At 40.1% G+C, this 18,392-nt stretch overlaps 1 protein-coding gene and 1 long non-coding RNA gene across 5 annotated transcripts in view; one reads left to right on the top strand and one right to left on the bottom strand.

Moving 5' to 3' along the window:
- The window catches only part of EHBP1 (EH domain binding protein 1), a 365,510-nt gene extending 348,642 nt beyond the window's left edge, over positions 1 to 16,868 (bottom strand). For 3 of the 4 annotated variants that reach the window (XM_045054259.1, XM_023251703.2, XM_045054260.1), the window contains exons 1-3: positions 16,728 to 16,868; positions 15,055 to 15,170; positions 11,603 to 11,833 (exon numbers count right to left, since the gene is read on the bottom strand). Coding sequence is in view for 2 of the 4 variants with exons in the window: in XM_045054260.1 (XP_044910195.1) it covers positions 11,603 to 11,604 (2 nt within the window). In the remaining 2 variants the exon portion in view is untranslated. The remainder of the gene's footprint in view (positions 1 to 11,602; positions 11,834 to 15,054; positions 15,171 to 16,727) is intronic. The other variant, XM_045054258.1, reaches the window with a different exon arrangement.
- On the top strand, positions 11,771 to 15,380 carry LOC111559822. The gene is made up of 2 exons (XR_002741146.2): positions 11,771 to 12,094; positions 14,061 to 15,380. It is a non-coding gene; the product is annotated as an uncharacterized LOC111559822 (long non-coding RNA).
- Positions 16,869 to 18,392: the final 1,524 nt, after the last annotated feature.

The following is an 18,392-nucleotide window of genomic DNA, read 5'->3' as shown; positions in this document are numbered from 1 at the left end:
CAATATTAGCAGAAATTTTGTTTTAGGGAGACACATCAAAATAGATTCTGAACTAGCCTACTCTTGTTTTTTTTTCCTATCACTCTTGATATTTTCTGTGTTGAGGTTACACTTACAGATATTTATTATATTCACCGCTCACTTTTAAGGTTTTGAGACTTATGGATGATGATGTTGATGATGATGATGATGATGATGATGATGTAATCTCTATGTGCCACATGGGGCTCGAACTCATGACTGCTCTACTGACTGCCAGCCAGGCACCCCAAGGCTTCTGTCTTTTAATAAGTAAGATTGACTTGAGTTTTAATGCATTTAAAGATCCTTCTCAATAAAAGTGACTATAGACCTTGAAACTTCTTTTTAAATTTTTAAATATTTGTGCTGGATTAGTAACTATAAAAAAATAATAGGCTTCAAATGATTTATACACTTAATTATGGGACTCCTGAGTATGGATGGATGAGACGGGTTACATACATCCTTACTTAGGGTTGCATGAAAATAGCCTTTTCAGTACTCATAACAGTGCCTTCCATGAATCAAAGCCAGAATAGTCATTCTGAAAATTGAATCCAGTCCTGTATCAGTCCTCTACAAAGAAAGGAGAACTAATGTAAAATTTCTAGTTGTTGAGAAGAAAGAAAATCCTATTTTGATTTTGTCTATTTCAAAAGTGGCTGCTTATACTTTCTCTATGATTAAGGCTGGGTGGAATAAAGGCAAAGAGATGAATAAAATAAAATAATATGTCTGACATATGGAAAGTACTCAGTAAATGCTGACTTCCTTCTTTTTTGTTCCTTTTGAAGAGAGATTTTAGTAGATAACTTGTTGATTAAATTAATTAAGTGTAAGGGAGGAGATGGTATTGATCATTCATGCTATCTAAAATATCCAACTTATACATCCAATGATTTACTTTCTTTAATAATTATCTCTCAAGCTATAAATCAGAGCCTGAAAGAGCCTTCAAATATCTGCTTCTAGTTTTATCACTTCACTGCTTTTGTGAAGGTCAAGTTCCAATGAAAAGGCAACCTAAGGAGTCTTTTCCAGAGTCTACTTTTTTAATGAAAGTTTCTCTCTTCTTCTTTCAAAAGTAGGCACATCTAATATTTTGTATACTTACACACTCTGGTGAAGAAGTCATCTATTAGTTCACTCATTTGAAAATTTTAGCAGTAACTACTTTGGGACTAGGTCACTTTTGCTATCTTTCCTTGAATCTCCTCAATCCAAGACTTTATTAAGGCCATACTTACTCTTGCCTCTTAATCTTTCCATAGCCATTCTGTACAGTTTCTGGAGCCATTCAGGGTATCTTTTTTTTTCTCTAAGTAATCTCTGATCCGAATGTGAGGCTTGAATTCATGACCTCAAGATCAAGAGTTATATATTCTACCGACTGAGCCAGTCAGCCACCCCTAGGAGTATCCTGAAAGCAATATTTTTGTTCTTGGTATTGGTATGCTTACAGATGGTTTCATAGAACATAGCTATCCTCTTGTATTTAGCTTGGCACATCAATCCATAAAGAAAATTGGGAAAGCTTAATGAGAAATTAATATGCCATGTTTCAAATGTATTTTTATTGAATCTAGGTAGGAATACCAAGAAAATTAGGTAGATAATAAGTGGTTACTTGTATTCCTAAATAGTTCATACTTCTATACAGAAGGGACACCCATATATCACACAACACAACCATACATTGTCTGAGACCCTCGGGACTGCTGAAGGACACTGGGATTTCTTATGCTCTCTTTGTGCTAGTAGAAGACTGCACACAGGTCAACAGGAAGATAGGCCTAAGGCAAAACAATTTCTGAACTTTATAATTTCTAATCTTTGATGCAGAAAAGGTTTACCCCCCTCCCTCCATCCATAGGAAGATTATCTTAGGGTTTGAAGAAGGAGGGTAGTATTTAAATAAAAGGCTTACTCAGATTTTGCAAAGTAGAAAGGGAGTGATCACAGTGTTCAGAGCTCAGAAGGATCTTAGAGAATATTTAATTTAATTCCCCTAAGAATAACGAGACCAAGAAAGTATTTGTGTCTGCTTCAGGTCAAAACAGCCAGAAGGCAAGAGGTCACATGGAGTAGTGGAAAGAGCATGGACTTTATGGCTGACAGCGTGGATTTGAATCCAGCTCTTCTCATAGCTATCTGAATGGTTTTCTCACATACAAATTGGGAAGAGTAGGACCTGTCTGTTAAAGTTGTTGTGAAGAGTAAATGATATAACCTACATAATCTGCCCAGAACAGTTGTTAGTATTCTGCAAATGTTTGGCAAATGTTATTCGCAGTGCAGGAACCCACACCAGGGTCTTTTGACTCCAACTCTTGTACACTGCACTGCACTATCAATACAGCTGGCCAGAAGAATTCAAATATTTGCTTCAAATATAATATTCCAATGAAATAAATTGTGCACAACATCAAATAATGTTTTAAAAACATTCACTAATCAATGCAAGCAATACCCAGTCCTTTTTAGACAAAATTAAATGTCCCACTTTTCTCAGTGATTTTTGCTGTTTTCAGATACACACAGCTCAGTACAAAGAGATGACACAAGGGACTTTTTATCTGCAATGCAGAGAGCAATACAGAGATAATTTATATCCGAACTTGCCGTTAGCTCCATATGGCATGTATTCATCATTTAGTGGGTTCAGTGCCCTATCTTTAGAGCTTCAGTGATCAGGGTAGAAACTGCCTACTTATTTATGCTTGGCTGGACTGAAAATATAGAGAGAGGAAGAGGTGAAGGGAAATGCCACTCCCTGCAAGAACTGGCCCTGAAGTTAGGAGTCTAGGATTAACATTGGCTTGTCCGGGAATAGCAGACTCTGTTTTAAAGGGTAGGCAAAATGCAGATGACATGAGGTGTATTATTTATGGGTTGCAATCATGCATGTTATTCCTGTCTGCCCCACAAAGGACTTGACTGTGGTTAAATGTAGGGCTGTCTTCTTTTTGTTCAGCACAAAGCTTCACTCACACTGGGCAAGTGGGTATTTGCAGCAACATGTGATCAATTAGTTTGTATCAGAAATAGGAGAAATCGCTCTCAAAAGCCAAATTAGGAATTAACCAACCCCATTCCCATGCTCCTACTTCAGAGAGGGGGAGTAGAAAGAGAAGCACTGTATTCTCCTGTCCCTACTGAGAGTAAAGTAACAACGGGTTCTCCTCTCCCGTTGCTTGGAAAGTCAAAGACTCAGTCCCTTTATACAAAAGGAATTTTGATTTTCCTCCAATTTTTGACTCAAAAGATATATAAATCTTTCAAGCTGGAAGAATCTGTTTTTTTATCCTTCAGTCACCAGGATTATCTCAGTGATGAGAAAGAGGGAATTCTGAAGTGTACACTCCCCTCCCCAATGCCATCATAATATTAAGTATATATTTAGTGCTATAATTGAAACACTGGAGCAAAATGTGCAGGCAGCCATTTATAACCTCTGGAATATTAAGAATGATTATGGACTGTTATGGTTTGAATTGTGCACACCCTCCCCCATATGTTGAAGTCTTAACCCCCAGTACCTCAGAATGTGACCTTATTTGGAACAAATGTCATTGAAGAGGTAGTAAAGAAGAGATCATTAGGGGGCACCTGGGTGGCTCAGTCGGTTGGCCATCGGACTTTGGCTCGGGTCATGATCTCACTGCTCATGAGTTTGAGCCCCACATCAGGCTCTGTGCTAACAGCTCAGAGCTTGGAGCTTGCTTCAGATTCTGTGTCTCCCTCTCTCTCTGCCCCTCTCCTGCTCATGCTCTGTCTCTTTCTCTCCAAAATAAATAAACATTAAAAAAAATTTTAAAAAAGAAGACATTAGCAAGGGCCCTAATCCAATATGACTGCTTTCCTTGTAAAAACGGGAAATTTGGACTCAGATGGCCACATAGGAAGAATACCATGTGAAGATGAAGGCACAGATTGGGGTGATGCATTTATAAGCCAAGGAATGCCAAAGATTGCCAGAAAACCACCAGAAGCTAGGGAAGAGGCATGGAGCTGATTCTTCCTCACAGTGCTCAGAAGAAACCAACACCATCTACACCACAATCTTAAAATTCTAACCTGCAGAACTATGAGATGATAAATTTCCGTTTTTTAAGCCACACAGTCTGTGGTACTTTGTTATTACAATCCTAGTGAATATATGGAATTCCCTTCCTCCTTCCTTCCTTCCCTGCTAGACTTCATGAAAAGGAGGTTGGAAGACAGGAACATGATTTTCTTTTTAAGTCATTGATGGACTTTAGGCTTTTTGTATCATTAAGAAATACAAATTCTTGGGGCGCCTGGGTGGCGCAGTCGGTTAAGCGTCCGACTTCAGCCAGGTCACGATCTCGCGGTCCCGCGGTCCGTGGGTTTGAGCCCCGCGTCGGGCTCTGGGCTGATGGCTCAGAGCCTGGAGCCTGTTTCTGATTCTGTGTCTCCCTCTCTCTCTGCCCCTCCCCCGTTCATGCTCTGTCTCTCTCTGTCCCCCCCCCCCAAAAAAAAAGAAATACAAATTCTTGTTAAAAGGCATATCCACACCTGACTGTAACTAAAAGTTTGGCAATAGTGGGCAAAAGGAGCTGCCCCCAAGGGACATATATGCCAATGTCTTCATGTGCTCAAAGTCAAATTATGGCTCCTAAAACTGAATGGCTCATTTTAAACCCTCAAGAACTAGAGCCTTTCCCTTGTTTTCTTCCACAGTGGCTTTTCCCTACCTTGACTGAAGAACTCATTTTTCAACTTGCTGAAAAGTTTTACTTTGTCCAGACTTACCCATCCACCTCGAAAATGGAGCAGAGCAATAAGCTATTACCTTTCGTTCTTTCTCAAGGAGTGACTTCCCCTACTCCCACACAGAGGAGTCTAGCCCAGGTTTTAACTTATTGTCCCCTCCCTTTTCTACCCACTGCCACATGAAAGATGAGTTTCCAAGATCACCGTTTGGCTATTGTGCTCTTCTAAGGGTTTCTCAGTGATACAGCACCAAGACTACTGACACTTGCATCTGAACATTTATGCACATCCCCATACTGTCACAGAGTTGTTCTTTGTTTCTTAAGATGGCACTACTAGATAAGTTCCAATGTGTATGCCTGATACAGAGTAGCCTTATCTACTCTGAGAATATGGGGTCTTCTTGTGCCAAATGTGCCTGACACTGATTTTTAGACTAAAGACCTTCCAAAATTCAGAATTGGTTGGTGTGCTTAGAGCTGCTATATCCTCATCTATGATGGAACTGGAGCTTCTATTCATAAAATAGCAAAGTCTGGATCTCCAACTGCCTGGGTCTACAGTCTATAGAAATTTCCCAGACATCAGTGATGTTACCACATTGCTTGAAGCTATTCTAGCAAATAGACATCTGTGGGTTTTGCCTGCCCAGCATTTATTCCTCCTCCTTCCCTAGTTTTCCCATTTTCTGTCCTTGTGGTTTACGTGCTGACTTTATAAACCCAGCCCTAGGCCTCTACCATTAGTGAAGAAGGTGCACAGGACCAAAAACAAGCCAATGAAATCAATCAGGGCCTTGTGCAAAAACTGCTGGGAAAAAGGTACTTTCTCTATTTGACTTGGGGTTGGGAAGAATGTAAGCCTGGAGTTTTTAGGGGCCACCAGGTGAAAGGAATCTTCTGAGAATGAAGCGAAGATGAGAGATAGAGAGATCCAGGGGAGTGCATTGTGAATGTTGTCTGGACATCATCTGCATCTTTGAGTCCAGCCAAACCTGAAATTTTCAGCTATGTAAGTCAATAAATTCCCTCTGCTTAGGCCATTTTGAGGTGGGTTTTCTGGCACTTGCAGCTGAAGGTATCCCAATATATGCATTGTTTCTTTTGGCCTTCTGTCTTCTATTTCTTGCTTAGTATACAAGTTGTTCTTGTGCATGACCTTTACATGTTTAGCTCCCTCATAACTGCTGGGATGAGCTTCACTTCAGTGTTAATAGGATGTTCGGTGAATTTGCTCTTGTTAATCTTATTCTTCCAGTGAGAGAATTTATAGGTAGTTGATGGTGAAATTGTTCCCCTAAACCCAAACCCTAGAGGTAGGCAGGATAGCTGCCTAGAAGGTCAGGAAACATCATAACTTATTATAAGACTATGACCTAGTTAAGAGCTTGAAACGTGTTGGCACCATCTGTCTGTCAGATTTCTAAACGTTAGGATAATCTTGATTTATTTCTAGACTTTGTCAATCAGTTTACCACATGCTATCTGCACAACAGTATCCAATGACATCCTCATTCCAGGCTGAGTATAGGATTTTCTTGGTGCGTGCTTGTATGTGGCTTTGGTTTTATAGCTGCTATAAAAAAAAAAACTTCACAGATGTTTACAATGAACAACCACCAAAAAATCCCAGATAAAGTAGAAATAAGGCTATTAATTCAAATGCACTGGAAAATCTGCTTCTTAGCAATTTCCAAGCTGGGAGAACTGGAGAATGACAACAATCTCCAGCTAGACAGTATCTACCCCCATGGCCAATGAAGGACACATAGACCCCTTATTTAGCACTTTCTATGACACATCACATCCTACTAAAGAATTAAAATATCTTAGAATTGGAGAGGCCATGCTGTCATAGAGCTTGATTTACTCAGAATGTAGGCATGCCCTCTACCTTTTTCTTAAATGGCAATCCAGACTTCTTCCAAATGTCAAAATATCTTCAGGATTGGGTGTCTCTGCCCATTGAAGGAAAACTCATATTTATGTGCTGTGCTGAGCCACAGCCTCTCTCCTTGTAACTTTGAAACACCAGAATTTTATTTAAGGGAACTTAGAGATCATTCAATTCAACATCTTCATTTTATTCCAATGATCTGCCTTCTGGAACAGAGTATCTAATTATCTTTTCTGTAACAGCCCTTTCAATATTTTGTGGCAGCATTTGTGTTCTTCCCATAACATTTGTTTCTCTGGAATAAATATGCCCAGGTACCTCAGCCCCTTCCTTATCCTAGTCAGAGTCCTCCGAGATACTACCCTAACTTCCTGTCTTCTAACTCCCTCTTGTGACATGATACAGTCTCCCTAACATCCCATCACTATTCATTCAGAGGCTAGGTATTTCCTTCCAGGTGCAAAACTAACGGGAGAACACAGTTGTCCATAATTTACGTTGTTCTAGCTATTCTATGTATTTATGTAGAACTACTATTTTATGTAGCTCTTAAGCACAGAAGGGTTGGTTATGAATGGCCTGCCAATGTTTCTGGCAAAGACAGATTTTACAAATAAATTTGTCAGACTTCAGATAAAGACTGTCAATAGCGGGGTGCCTGGGTGGCTCAGTCAGTTGAGTGTCTGACTTCAGCTCAGGTCATGATCTCACAGCTAGTGAGTTTGAGCCCCATGTCGGGCTCTGTGCTGACAGCTCAGAGCCTGGAGCCTGCTTCGCTTCAGATTCTGTGTCTCCCTCTCTCCCTCTACCCCTCCCCTGCTCATGCTCTGTCTCTCTCTCTCTGTCAAAAATAAACATTAAAAAAAAAAAGACTCTCAATAGCACAGAATTGTGCTGTGAGAAGTCACCAGAGCAGTTGTTATAGGCCACTGCCTCATTTCAGTCATGCTATCTTACATGTATTCAGGTTTTTAAATACTTTATCTTTTTTTATATATAATTTAAAAGAAAAAATTAATGTTTACTTATTCTTGAGAGAGACAGAGAGTGCATGAGCAGGGGAGACTGTTTACTGACTGTAAAAAGTCTTTACAGGAGTAGGTCTCCGGCTAGGAGCAGAACTTTTTTTTCTGACCTGATGATCTTTCGTTAACCCAATGAAACAGTTCATAAAGAAGAAGACACAAGGCTGGAAGGTGTTTTCCTTTAAGATTCTTCTTTGGTTGATAAAAAATCATAAAGAAGGACAAATCCCTCAACATTTGGGGAGAAATACTTTCTCAATTTCTTTTATTTGGAAGTTGAATGGGAACTGTGGAAGAGGGTAATTTGTGGTGGGGGATTCATATACTCAGTGTGCTTTGAACAAATGCTCAAACGAACCATGCCTTGTCCTCTTGTTTCTTGTATGTGCCAAAACTAAAATATATCCCAAATCTCAGTTTAGCTGTGGTTTTAGCTCCAGACCTCTGGGCATTTGGTACAACACACTTTGCTGGTGATGGTTGAGATTTAACCTTGAAACCAAGTTGTTATATAATTTAACAACCTATCCCTGTGTATTTGGTGGTCAACACCATGTTATTTTTTTATTAAAAATGTTTCTGTCAATACAACTTTTATGCTTTGTATTGAGTGTCTGTGGCAAGTCTTTAATTACTGTTGAGAAATTTGTGATATAGATACATAGATATTCACTTGCAACAGTGAAAAAGGCATAAGGTTTTCTAACACCTCCAGGTGCTAGCTACCTAATGGACCTTCAGACAAGAGACTGAAATATTAAGAGAGTTGATTGGGGTCAAGATGGAATGGAGGACTACATTAAACTAGATGGAAAACAAAAGTAATCCAAAGAAAAATATGAATGCTAGGGTAATTAGGCTGATTATAAAGGAATGACAGTGGCTAAAATTTATTAGGTACAGGTCCCCGTGATGTGAGATCTGCAGCAAATCAGGAGAAGCCTCCAGACTGAATTCAGGTTAATGTCACCTCGGCTTTCTGGGGGAGGTTATGGTGTTCTCAAGCTCTTCATACTTACATGGGTTGTAAAAACGGCAGAACCAGCCAAGAGGCATCTGGGTTCCTGAAGTAACAGGTATGACATTGATGTTAGAGTTAAATCAGTTTTCCATTACCTGGGGATTGATTAAACTGGTACGAATTATTGTGGGAGGTCAAAAAAAAAAAAAAAAGGGATGCCATTTGGTTTTAGAGTATGCTGAAAAAATGCAAAGCATGGACTTTAGGATCAGAAGATGGGGCTTGGAGTCCAGGCTGTACCTGTCAAGCTGAGTTGTCCTGAGTGAGTCAGGTAGCCTAAGTCTCAGTGTTCTCTGCATTAAAATGAGCCTAATAACATGGTTATTTTGACTCTCAGGCTAACATATATGAATGCATGTTATGAATTTACAGTGCTAGTTACTTGTTTTTATTCTTTTCTAGTGCTGACACCAGGTTATGAATCATAAGGGAAACAAAACAACATACCCTATTCCATCTGGGGGACAAAAAAGATGGGAGTGAATATTGCTTTTACAGAATTTTCCCCTTCTTCCTTCATCTGGATCTTTAAAAACTGCATTTATTTGCTGTTATGGCTTTACCCTCCAAAGCCCCTGTATTTGATGTCTTTTGGCCCTTACACACATGTGAAGAATTAAGACAAACAACGATGTTATAGGCCTGCCCACTCATAGCTTAAGGGAGCAAGTTATGGAAATTGACCATAACCCTTGGGAACCTAAATTCCACTGACTACAGGTGGGGGATCATTTTTTGTGTTTTTTTTTGTTTTGGTTTATTTTTTGGTTTTGTTTTTGTTCTCAGAATTTTTAAATTTTTTTTTAAACTTTTTAAAGCAATGTGGTTTCTGCCTGCTCTTCCAACAATACAATGGCTTGGACTTTTGTGGGTTGGGAAACCATTAGAAAACAAAAATAACGGATCTTGTACAATTCATCAAGCCCACATGGGAATTTCTCAACCACACAGTCCTGTAGGATTATGGCTAGTGTGCCAGAGACATGTGCTAACCCTCAGCTTTATTCATACCAAATAAATAGTCACTCAGTCACTAGGGTAAATGAAATAAAGGTAACCACTGACACTACTATTGCCATTTTTGAAATGTGAATTCTGAAAGGAATATGGCAATTCAGTCTCCAAAAATAGCACAATGTCAGCACATCTCCCTCAATAGTTACTAGATAAGAAATCAACATGAATAACTTTCAGGAGCCAAACTAAATATTGTTTTACATCCTTACATTTAATAATATCTTACTATTCACTAAAGTTTACTTGAAGACAAGGATCACTTTACGAAACAGAATGCATACAGTGCTTAACAGAGGTGTAAAGCTTATAACAAAGTATAGGTGAAATTGTATTCCAGGAAAGATTTAGAACTGGTTTTCGAAGAGGATAGCTCTATTTTGGCCAGCTTCATTTAATGAATTTTTAATTATTCATAATAACCAGATGATTTCCTTTTGCCTGAATCTAAACCCAAAGATGCTCAGAATAAGAAGACATCTCTCTATGGGTTCTTCCTTCTAGATGGCTTTTTTTGCAGTATTTGAAAGTTTTTCTTGGTGGCATTTCAAGAAACTGAAGGAAGACCTTATTTTGTAACTAGGCTGTTTACTTCCCATGTTCTGACTTTGCCACAATATAAGCACATTACTGGACTCTTCTCTAAGTCTCAAGTCTACTTGAATGCCTGTACAATATCCTTAGGTTACTCAGCCATCTTCTCTGATTGTGAGCAAAAGTGGCCACCTTCAGTATATCCATGAAAAAAAGAGTAGCCCAGGATTTCCTGGAGTATCTTAAGGGCCATAATTTGCACATAGGGGCACTTTTAAATAACTTACTAAAAGGCATTCTGCAGAGGCAATTTACAGAAAGGTTTCTCTCACTGGCACTAGGGTTCATGGTCAATGAACCAGTAGGCTGGATTTCAGCCCTCACCTGCCCTGGCAAGGCATTTTTGCACAGCGCCTGAAACAGACTACCCTATAGGGCCCCCTGGATATGTATTCACCTTTAACTGTTCCTCCCACATCCATTCTGAGGCCACAGACATCTGAAAAGACATGGTAGGCATAATTTCTTCAGAACCAGAAATCTCTCCAATTTCCGCCTCCTAGTCTTCCTTCAAATATTCACTCTCTTCTAGTCTCTGTATTTCTTTCTATCCCACTAAAATGAACCCAAGTTCTCTCTCTCCACCCAGTGATTCTCAAACTTTTTTGACGTGAGTCCCACCTACCTGAGGCAAAAGGCTCCAAGACTCACACACTCCTCCAGTCTTTCCTACTCTCCAAAGAATTCTCTGGTAGCAACAAACTGTTGCTGTGCAAACACATTTTGTTCAGATTGTGTGAATATCTGCTTTAGCAATATTGACATAGACAGTTCTATGTGTACTGCAATCCATATTCATGCTAATGTTTTGTTACAGAGAACTTAAAGGTGATAAATTATGGTGATATCACTCTCCTACCATAGGGTTAATCAAACAGTATACCTCAAAGAAAATAGATGATGATGAAGATAGAGAAGGGTAATTTATAATTAAAAAGCAGGAATAATAACCACAGAAAAGAATAATCAACTCATCATAGCACTGATACTGGTAACAGAACAATCTTCCCCAAAACTGAGGATCCTTCAACAATCTGCCCATGCATGTTTATAGTGGGAGCTTGCAAATACTGCCAAGTGTTGCCTGGCAGCCAGGTGAATACTTAGTCAAGTCCTCAGTAAACTCTACTTATGTGCTAAATTCTTATTTATGAATACAAAATACTACCAACTCCTAACAATTTTGCAGACATTAGTAAGTAGCCTTTAGAGAAACACACACACACACACACACACACTGAAAATCTAGGACATCAAGGGCCATTTGCTAGTAAGATCCAAAGACAAGACTTACATTTGGGATCAGTTTGTGGAACATCAGGAAGATGCTTGTGGCCTCCCAGTTGGCTAGAGTGCATACCTTAAAAATCACTGCTTAGGTAGTTGGCTTGGCTTTTTGACTCAGCTGCTCAAGATGCTGGATCACTTCTTTTGTAGTCTATGGCTACTAAGGCACCATGACCTTGTGCCTTAACCAGCTCCCTGAACCCCCAACACTCCCAGTCTCTCTCACTGGAGTCCGTCTCTGGGAAGGAGAATCAGATGTTACCCACTGACTGGGCAGACTCCCAGTTACCACCTTGTAGTATCTGTGATGGCATAATGGGAGGCCTTGAGTGCAACTTGGTAGAGGGAAGTCAGGAGACTTGGTCACAGGCCACCTCTGCCTTCGCAGCTGTTTGACAGCAGGCAGGTTACCTCACTTCTCAGTTTAGATAGCTCCTCTATGAAATGGAAGGAATAATACCAACCTCACAGATTTCTTATGAAGATCAAACGAGATAATGTAAGTGATAAAACATGGTATAATATATATTTTATTTATAAAAGTAATGTGTGTTATTGCAGAGAGGTAATGTTCATGCAAACATTTGGACTGTTCTAATTTCAAAGTTTAACTAATATTAGGATGCTATGATGTATAAGAATGACAAAAAATATAGACTGTCAGCCATGAAGACCAAATGCAAGGACCTCACAGGCCCTAGAGATTGTTGAGAAAGAGTACGAGTTCCTGATTCCACAATCCTGAAACATGTTATAAGGAAAAGTACATGTCTCAGTGCTCCTGAATCATCCTCCAGCCCTTTGCAGAAAGGTGATATTAGAAACTATTCTTGTGGGGCGCCTGGGTGGCGCAGTGGGTTAAGCGTCCGACTTCTGCCAGGTCACGATCTCGCGGTCCGGGAGTTCGAGCCCCGCGTCGGGCTCTGGGCTGATGGCTCAGAGCCTGGAGCCTGTTTCCGATTCTGTGTCTCCCTCTCTCTCTGCCCCTCGCCCGTTCATGCTCTGTCTCTCTCTGTCCCAAAAATAAATAAACGTTGAAAAAAAAAATTAAAAAAAAAAAAAAAAAGAAACTATTCTTGAAGAATCAGGAGTTATCCAGGCAAAGAAGAAGATGAAGGCTGTATAAAGATGTTTTGGATAAATGGAATGGCATAAGTGAAAGCAAAGAAACATGGCTTATTCTGGAAATTACAAACACTTAAGTGTTGCTGGTTGTAAAATGTAGGGAGAAGAGACATGGGAGAGGAGGCTGGCTAGGAAGAATACCTGTCATGTCACCAGCCTATTCATCATGTCAGTGATGGGGAGCCAATGAAACAGTGTAGCCCAAATACATGGCTGGATTTGAGTTACACAAAAACCACTCTGATGTCGGTTTGGAGGATGAGTCTGAGGGATGACAACTTGGAGACAAGACATTTTTAAAGCTTTTCCAATAGTTCTAGTAGGAGATATTGAGGTCCTGAGCTAGAGCAGTGAAGGGACTGGAGGGGCATATGAAGTGGTAAATCAGCAGGCCTCACTCATTGTATTAGTCAGGATATGATAGATTATATTATGGTAACAAATGATCCCCACATCTCAGTGGTTTATCACAAAAGCTTATTTCTCAGTCATGCAGTTAGCCAGGCTTCTTTGACTTGGTGACACTACCATCTCAACATAAAACCTCTGCATTCAACACAATAGGAGAAGAGGGATGTTTCAGGTAAAGAGGACTGAGAAAGTTTCTTTTACTACCTTAGCCCAGAAATAAGATGCAAAGTTTTATTCATGTTTCATTGGTCCATACTAGTGATATGGCTGCACTTAACTGAAAATGAGGTGGGAAGTATGTCTCTTCTATGCCCAGAAAGAAAAGAATTGGATATTGGTAAATACTGGTGATGTTTACCACATGGCGGAATAGAGATGGGATAGTCACTGTAGTGAAATATGCACATGGTAGATGGAGAGGTGAAGGAAGTTTATGATAAATTTCAGATTTTTAGCTTGGAAAAATAGAGGTTGATGGTGCCGGTCAGTGAGACAGGAAAGGCTGAAGAGCACCATACTAGGTAAAATAAGGCATTTTATCATAGGGTGTAATATTTTATCATAGGGTAAAATAATGGTTTTTGGATACATGAAACATCCCTAGGATAAGCATTGTATCCAGAGATAAAAAGCAAAAGGTAGAGTCAGGTCAAAGGTAGTATTGGGCAAGGCTGAAGGCAGTTACAGTGTTTAAATAGTTTAGAAGAAGCAGTAACTGAGTCATGGCCATGAGTGGAAGGCAAAGCAGACAAATCACCAGGAGAAGGTGTTTGGAGAAAAAATATAGGCTGGTGCTCAGGCCACTTTCAGCATCAAGCACACACTTGCCTGAGGCTATGAAATATGTTAAAGGTGTCGTCGAATGCCTGCCTGACTGTGCTCTGAACTTTAGCTAGTGACTGAGGTTCTGGTTTTCCATCTCTTTGCAGCCATCCAACCTCCCTGGGCCTGGATCCTGCTTCCATAAATGAGCCTTCTGCAGCCTGGCCACATGTAGCCAACCCTCCTTTACCCTTGTCTACTCAGACCTTGGAATATCTCTTACCTGGCACCAACTGAGGCCATAACCATAACAGAGGTTGCTATCATTTAGACTCTGCTTTAGACACTTACCCCAGGTTTAAACACTCATATAGGACAGTTCCTCCAAACCCCATCCTGAGTCCCTCACATAAGCCATTGTCTCTTGCTCACTAGCCGTTCTGCCAACTCAGAAAACTGTAGTCCCATTTTGCCTCAGGCCATACACTTAGGAATTTAAGAAGGTCAATAAAAGCAATGGTCTTGGCATGTATTTTCCAGAAAATATTTACTGTCAGTAAAGGATGAAGTTTCTCTGAGATTCTAGAGTGAGACATGGGTGGCATTATATAGGAACCAGCCCAGAAGCAATAAGGCAATCAGTGGAGAGGTAAGCTTGCTCCCAGCTGGACGTAGGATTCCATGTCCAGAGTCCATGGCTGATTATTACAGGGGACCAAGACTAGGGAAGAGAAAATTGTCAGGAAGTTCACAGAGACTTCAGGAAATAGGTCAACTGCCATCCTTATCTCTCCTTTACCAGGAGGAGACTAAAAATCCACAATCAAGTCTACAGAAGTACACAATAGATCCACTGTAGCTGTAGGAATCAAGACTCAGGCTCCAGGAAAGTGGAGTGGCACCATGGCTTCAGGAACACCAAGAGTCAGAGTTGGTTTGCAGAACCACATTCTTCTGGGAGTTCTACAACAGTCTTGCCTCCTTCACTGCCCCCAGGAGAAGAAAGGCTGGCAGAAGCAAAGCAACAAGCAAAGAGAACCCTGATAAGAGCATGGAGCAGGGCAGGCCTTCTCCAACAGAGGTTGAACTTTGAGACCCAAACATAATGGAGTCAAGTAGGCATTCTGGCTTCCCCCCAGGGCCCCTCAAGGATAACTCTACCTGATAGAATCCCTGAAGCCTTTGAGCCTCTCTATGACCTCCGACAACGGCTTCTTCCAAGCTCCCATTGGAACTTGCATAAGAGCAGCTACACTGGTTGAATGGAGTCAATATGCCTGGGAAGGAGGGAGGCAGCTGTAACTGGAAGTTCACTAGAAAAACTGGGATAGGGATACAGTGTGGACAAGAGCTAAGAGAAGACCCAAGGATAACTGTCAAATCTGACATTCTATTACTCGTTCTAAAAGATGACTATCTACAAATCATCCCTAGGATACCCAAGTTCACAACATTGCTTAATGCAATTAAAAAGAAGTAACACTCTAGGATTTTTTCTCTTTTTGTTTATCTCCCTTGGAATTTATGTGTTGAAGAAATGGTCTAGATTTTACTGATTACATTTGTATGCTATTGTTTCAAATATGCCTCTTGTAAGTTGTAATTATAAACTGACATTTAGATATAGATGCTTGATCAAATTCAGGGTCAGTATGTGGGAGAAAGATATTCCATAGGTGGTTTGTGGACTTTCCTCAGGAGGCACATATTTTTTCCCCAATTTTGCTAAGATATAATTGGCAAATAAAATTGTTTTATAATATAAAAAAAATTACTGGGACCAATAAAAAAAGAAATAACAAATATGAAAGCACATTATATACTGTAACATTGAATAAATACAGGATCTTGAAACTGTTTAAAAGCTAGTATATAAAAATAGGCTTTATAGCCCCCATTTGTGGACAGGTGCTATGCTAAGTGTTTTATATACATCGTTTTAGTCAATGCTTCCCACAACTATACTAGTCAGGTGCTATTATTATTTGCATTTTACAGATGAGGAAACCCAAGCTTCTAGAGTATCTGATTCAGGTTATGCAGCTAACAGGTAAGAAGCACAGCCTGTGGTCAAGCTCACATCTGTGTTGATTCCAGAGTACTTCCCCCAAAGCCTGAGAACACTGTTGTGTCTTTGTTTCACATGTCTGGCTGAGCTGTCTCTTCACTCATGGTCTGCAGAAGTTAGTTCTGCAGCACCAGCTCTTGTCTCTACTGTCAGCCAGAGAGCAACCTCTGGGAGATCTTGAGGAAGGCCTGGTTCTGGAGGAGGGCTCCTCCCATCCCCCTTTCGCAACAAGCCCACAATGGCCAAGCTCTGGGCCTTATCTGGCAGCCCTCACATTCTTCCTAAGCACCCCAAGCAGGACACATTCCTGACTGGGTGGAGGGAAGAATTCTTAGCATTCTTCAGCCGCTGTCCTCTTAAGAGCGCCTAATCTCAAGTAGGATAGAGAAAAAAAAATCCTTCATTTCTAACGTTTGGAATTACTCTGAATTAAGTCCTGCTCTCCAAACAAGGAGAAGGGGGAACAAAGCGCTGGAGGGAGATTTCAGGAGCACTGAGACATGTACTTTTCCTTATAACATGTTTCAGGATTGTGGAATCAGGAACTCGTACTCTTTCTCAACAATCTCTAGGGCCTGTGAGGTCCTTGCATTTGGTCTTCATGGCTGACAGTCTATATTTTTTGTCATTCTTATACATCATAGCATCCTAATATTAAACTTTGAAATTAGAACAGTCCAAATGTTTGCATGAACATTACCTCTCTGCTATAACACACATTACTTTTATAAATAAAATATATATTATACCATGTTTTATCACTTACATTATCTCGTTTGATCTTCATAAGAAATCTGTGAGGTTGGTATTATTCCTTCCATTTCATAGAGGAGCTATCTAAACTGAGAAGTGAGGTAACCTGCCTGCTGTCAAACAGCTGCGAAGGCAGAGGTGGCCTGTGACCAAGTCTCCTGACTTCCCTCTACCAAGTTGCACTCAAGGCCTCCCATTATGCCATCACAGATACTACAAGGTGGTAACTGGGAGTCTGCCCAGTCAGTGGGTAACATCTGATTCTCCTTCCCAGAGAGGCTTCCTGCTGGATTTACTGTCTCTCCTTCATACTCCCACAGCATCATCTACACATCATTGACAACATTATTTATATTACAACTCTTTATGGGTCTCTCTGCCCAGATTATCTGAGTGTCACATGGTAGATCCTCACTTGTAGGAAACACAGAGGTAAGGAGATTCAGTAGTGATGCAGACACACAGGCCTCATCTTTGGATATAGAATTCCAGGATGATGGGCTGTGAAGTAGACTTGAAGGTTCAACCCGAGAAATCAATCATTCTAGTGGGTATACAGGTCTGGCAAGAGTCGGGGAGGAGGGGGGGAGGTTGGGCGGGGAAGGTCTGACTTCATGCCAAACTTAACAAACCGGTGGGCCTGAGTCAGAGATTATTAACCCAAGCAAGATTGGCTCAAGAACTGAAAGGACATTTTATTGAACGTGGACCATGAAAAGATACCTCTTCAAGAATCTTGGTAAGGTGTAAACATAGGAAAGATGGTGGAATCTGATATAACTTTACAAAATCATTGATAGTCTTAATAAATTGGGCTTAGGCAGAAACCAGAGTTTGGCTTTCTTAAATGACTACAATAATAAATGCAATAGATTTTGTGGTACAAAGTTGCTGGGAACACTGATTAGCAAATATGGAACCATTGTTCCTAGGGAACATGCAGGTTTAGGTTCCTGTGAGTTGTGGTCACATTTTCATCAACTGATTAATACATAACTTTGTTTTATAGATGTTCCTCTTTAAAGATGATTTATTTCCTTATTTAATATGTATTATGCATTTATTAACATTGAACTCCTGGCCAACAACACTGTAACTTATGTCTTAACAAAGTTTATCTAACACATATAGTTCTCTAAAAGGTTATTCTTGTGATTGGGAAGACTAGAAGGCACTTTGCACTGCACTTGGGAATCATTTTAAACAGCAAAATCACCGGTAAAAAGCACAAAAATGTGGAAAATGTGGCACTAAATATATTACAAAAAGGACACTTGTTTCTAGTATGGGAACTAAAACAAGAATAGTGTTACCTTGTTCACCTGCAGCTGGGAATGTGTAGGTCAGGTGACTCAAATTTTTCATTGCCCACATCCACGAATGACCATGAAAGTGCCGTATTGATTTGGGGGTTACACATAAATTTTAGGAAGTAGGCAAATTCACAAAATTAGGACCCACAAATAATGCGAATCCACTGTATTTACAGTTTGTTGAACACCTACCACCTGTCATTGAACTAGGTACTTTACATATACACACGTCGTCAAGCTTATCAGCTTTCCACTCTTCGAACGGGATGACTCAGAGTTAACAACAGTGCACATATCCTTAGATCAATAGGCTAACACCACTGGAAAAAGTAAACCTTTATAATAAGATTAATGTTATACAATTT

Source organism: Felis catus, chromosome A3 (assembly GCF_018350175.1).
Source record: "Felis catus isolate Fca126 chromosome A3, F.catus_Fca126_mat1.0, whole genome shotgun sequence".
Taxonomy (NCBI): Eukaryota; Metazoa; Chordata; class Mammalia; order Carnivora; family Felidae; genus Felis; species Felis catus.
This window is presented reverse-complemented; position numbering and strand designations above follow the sequence as displayed.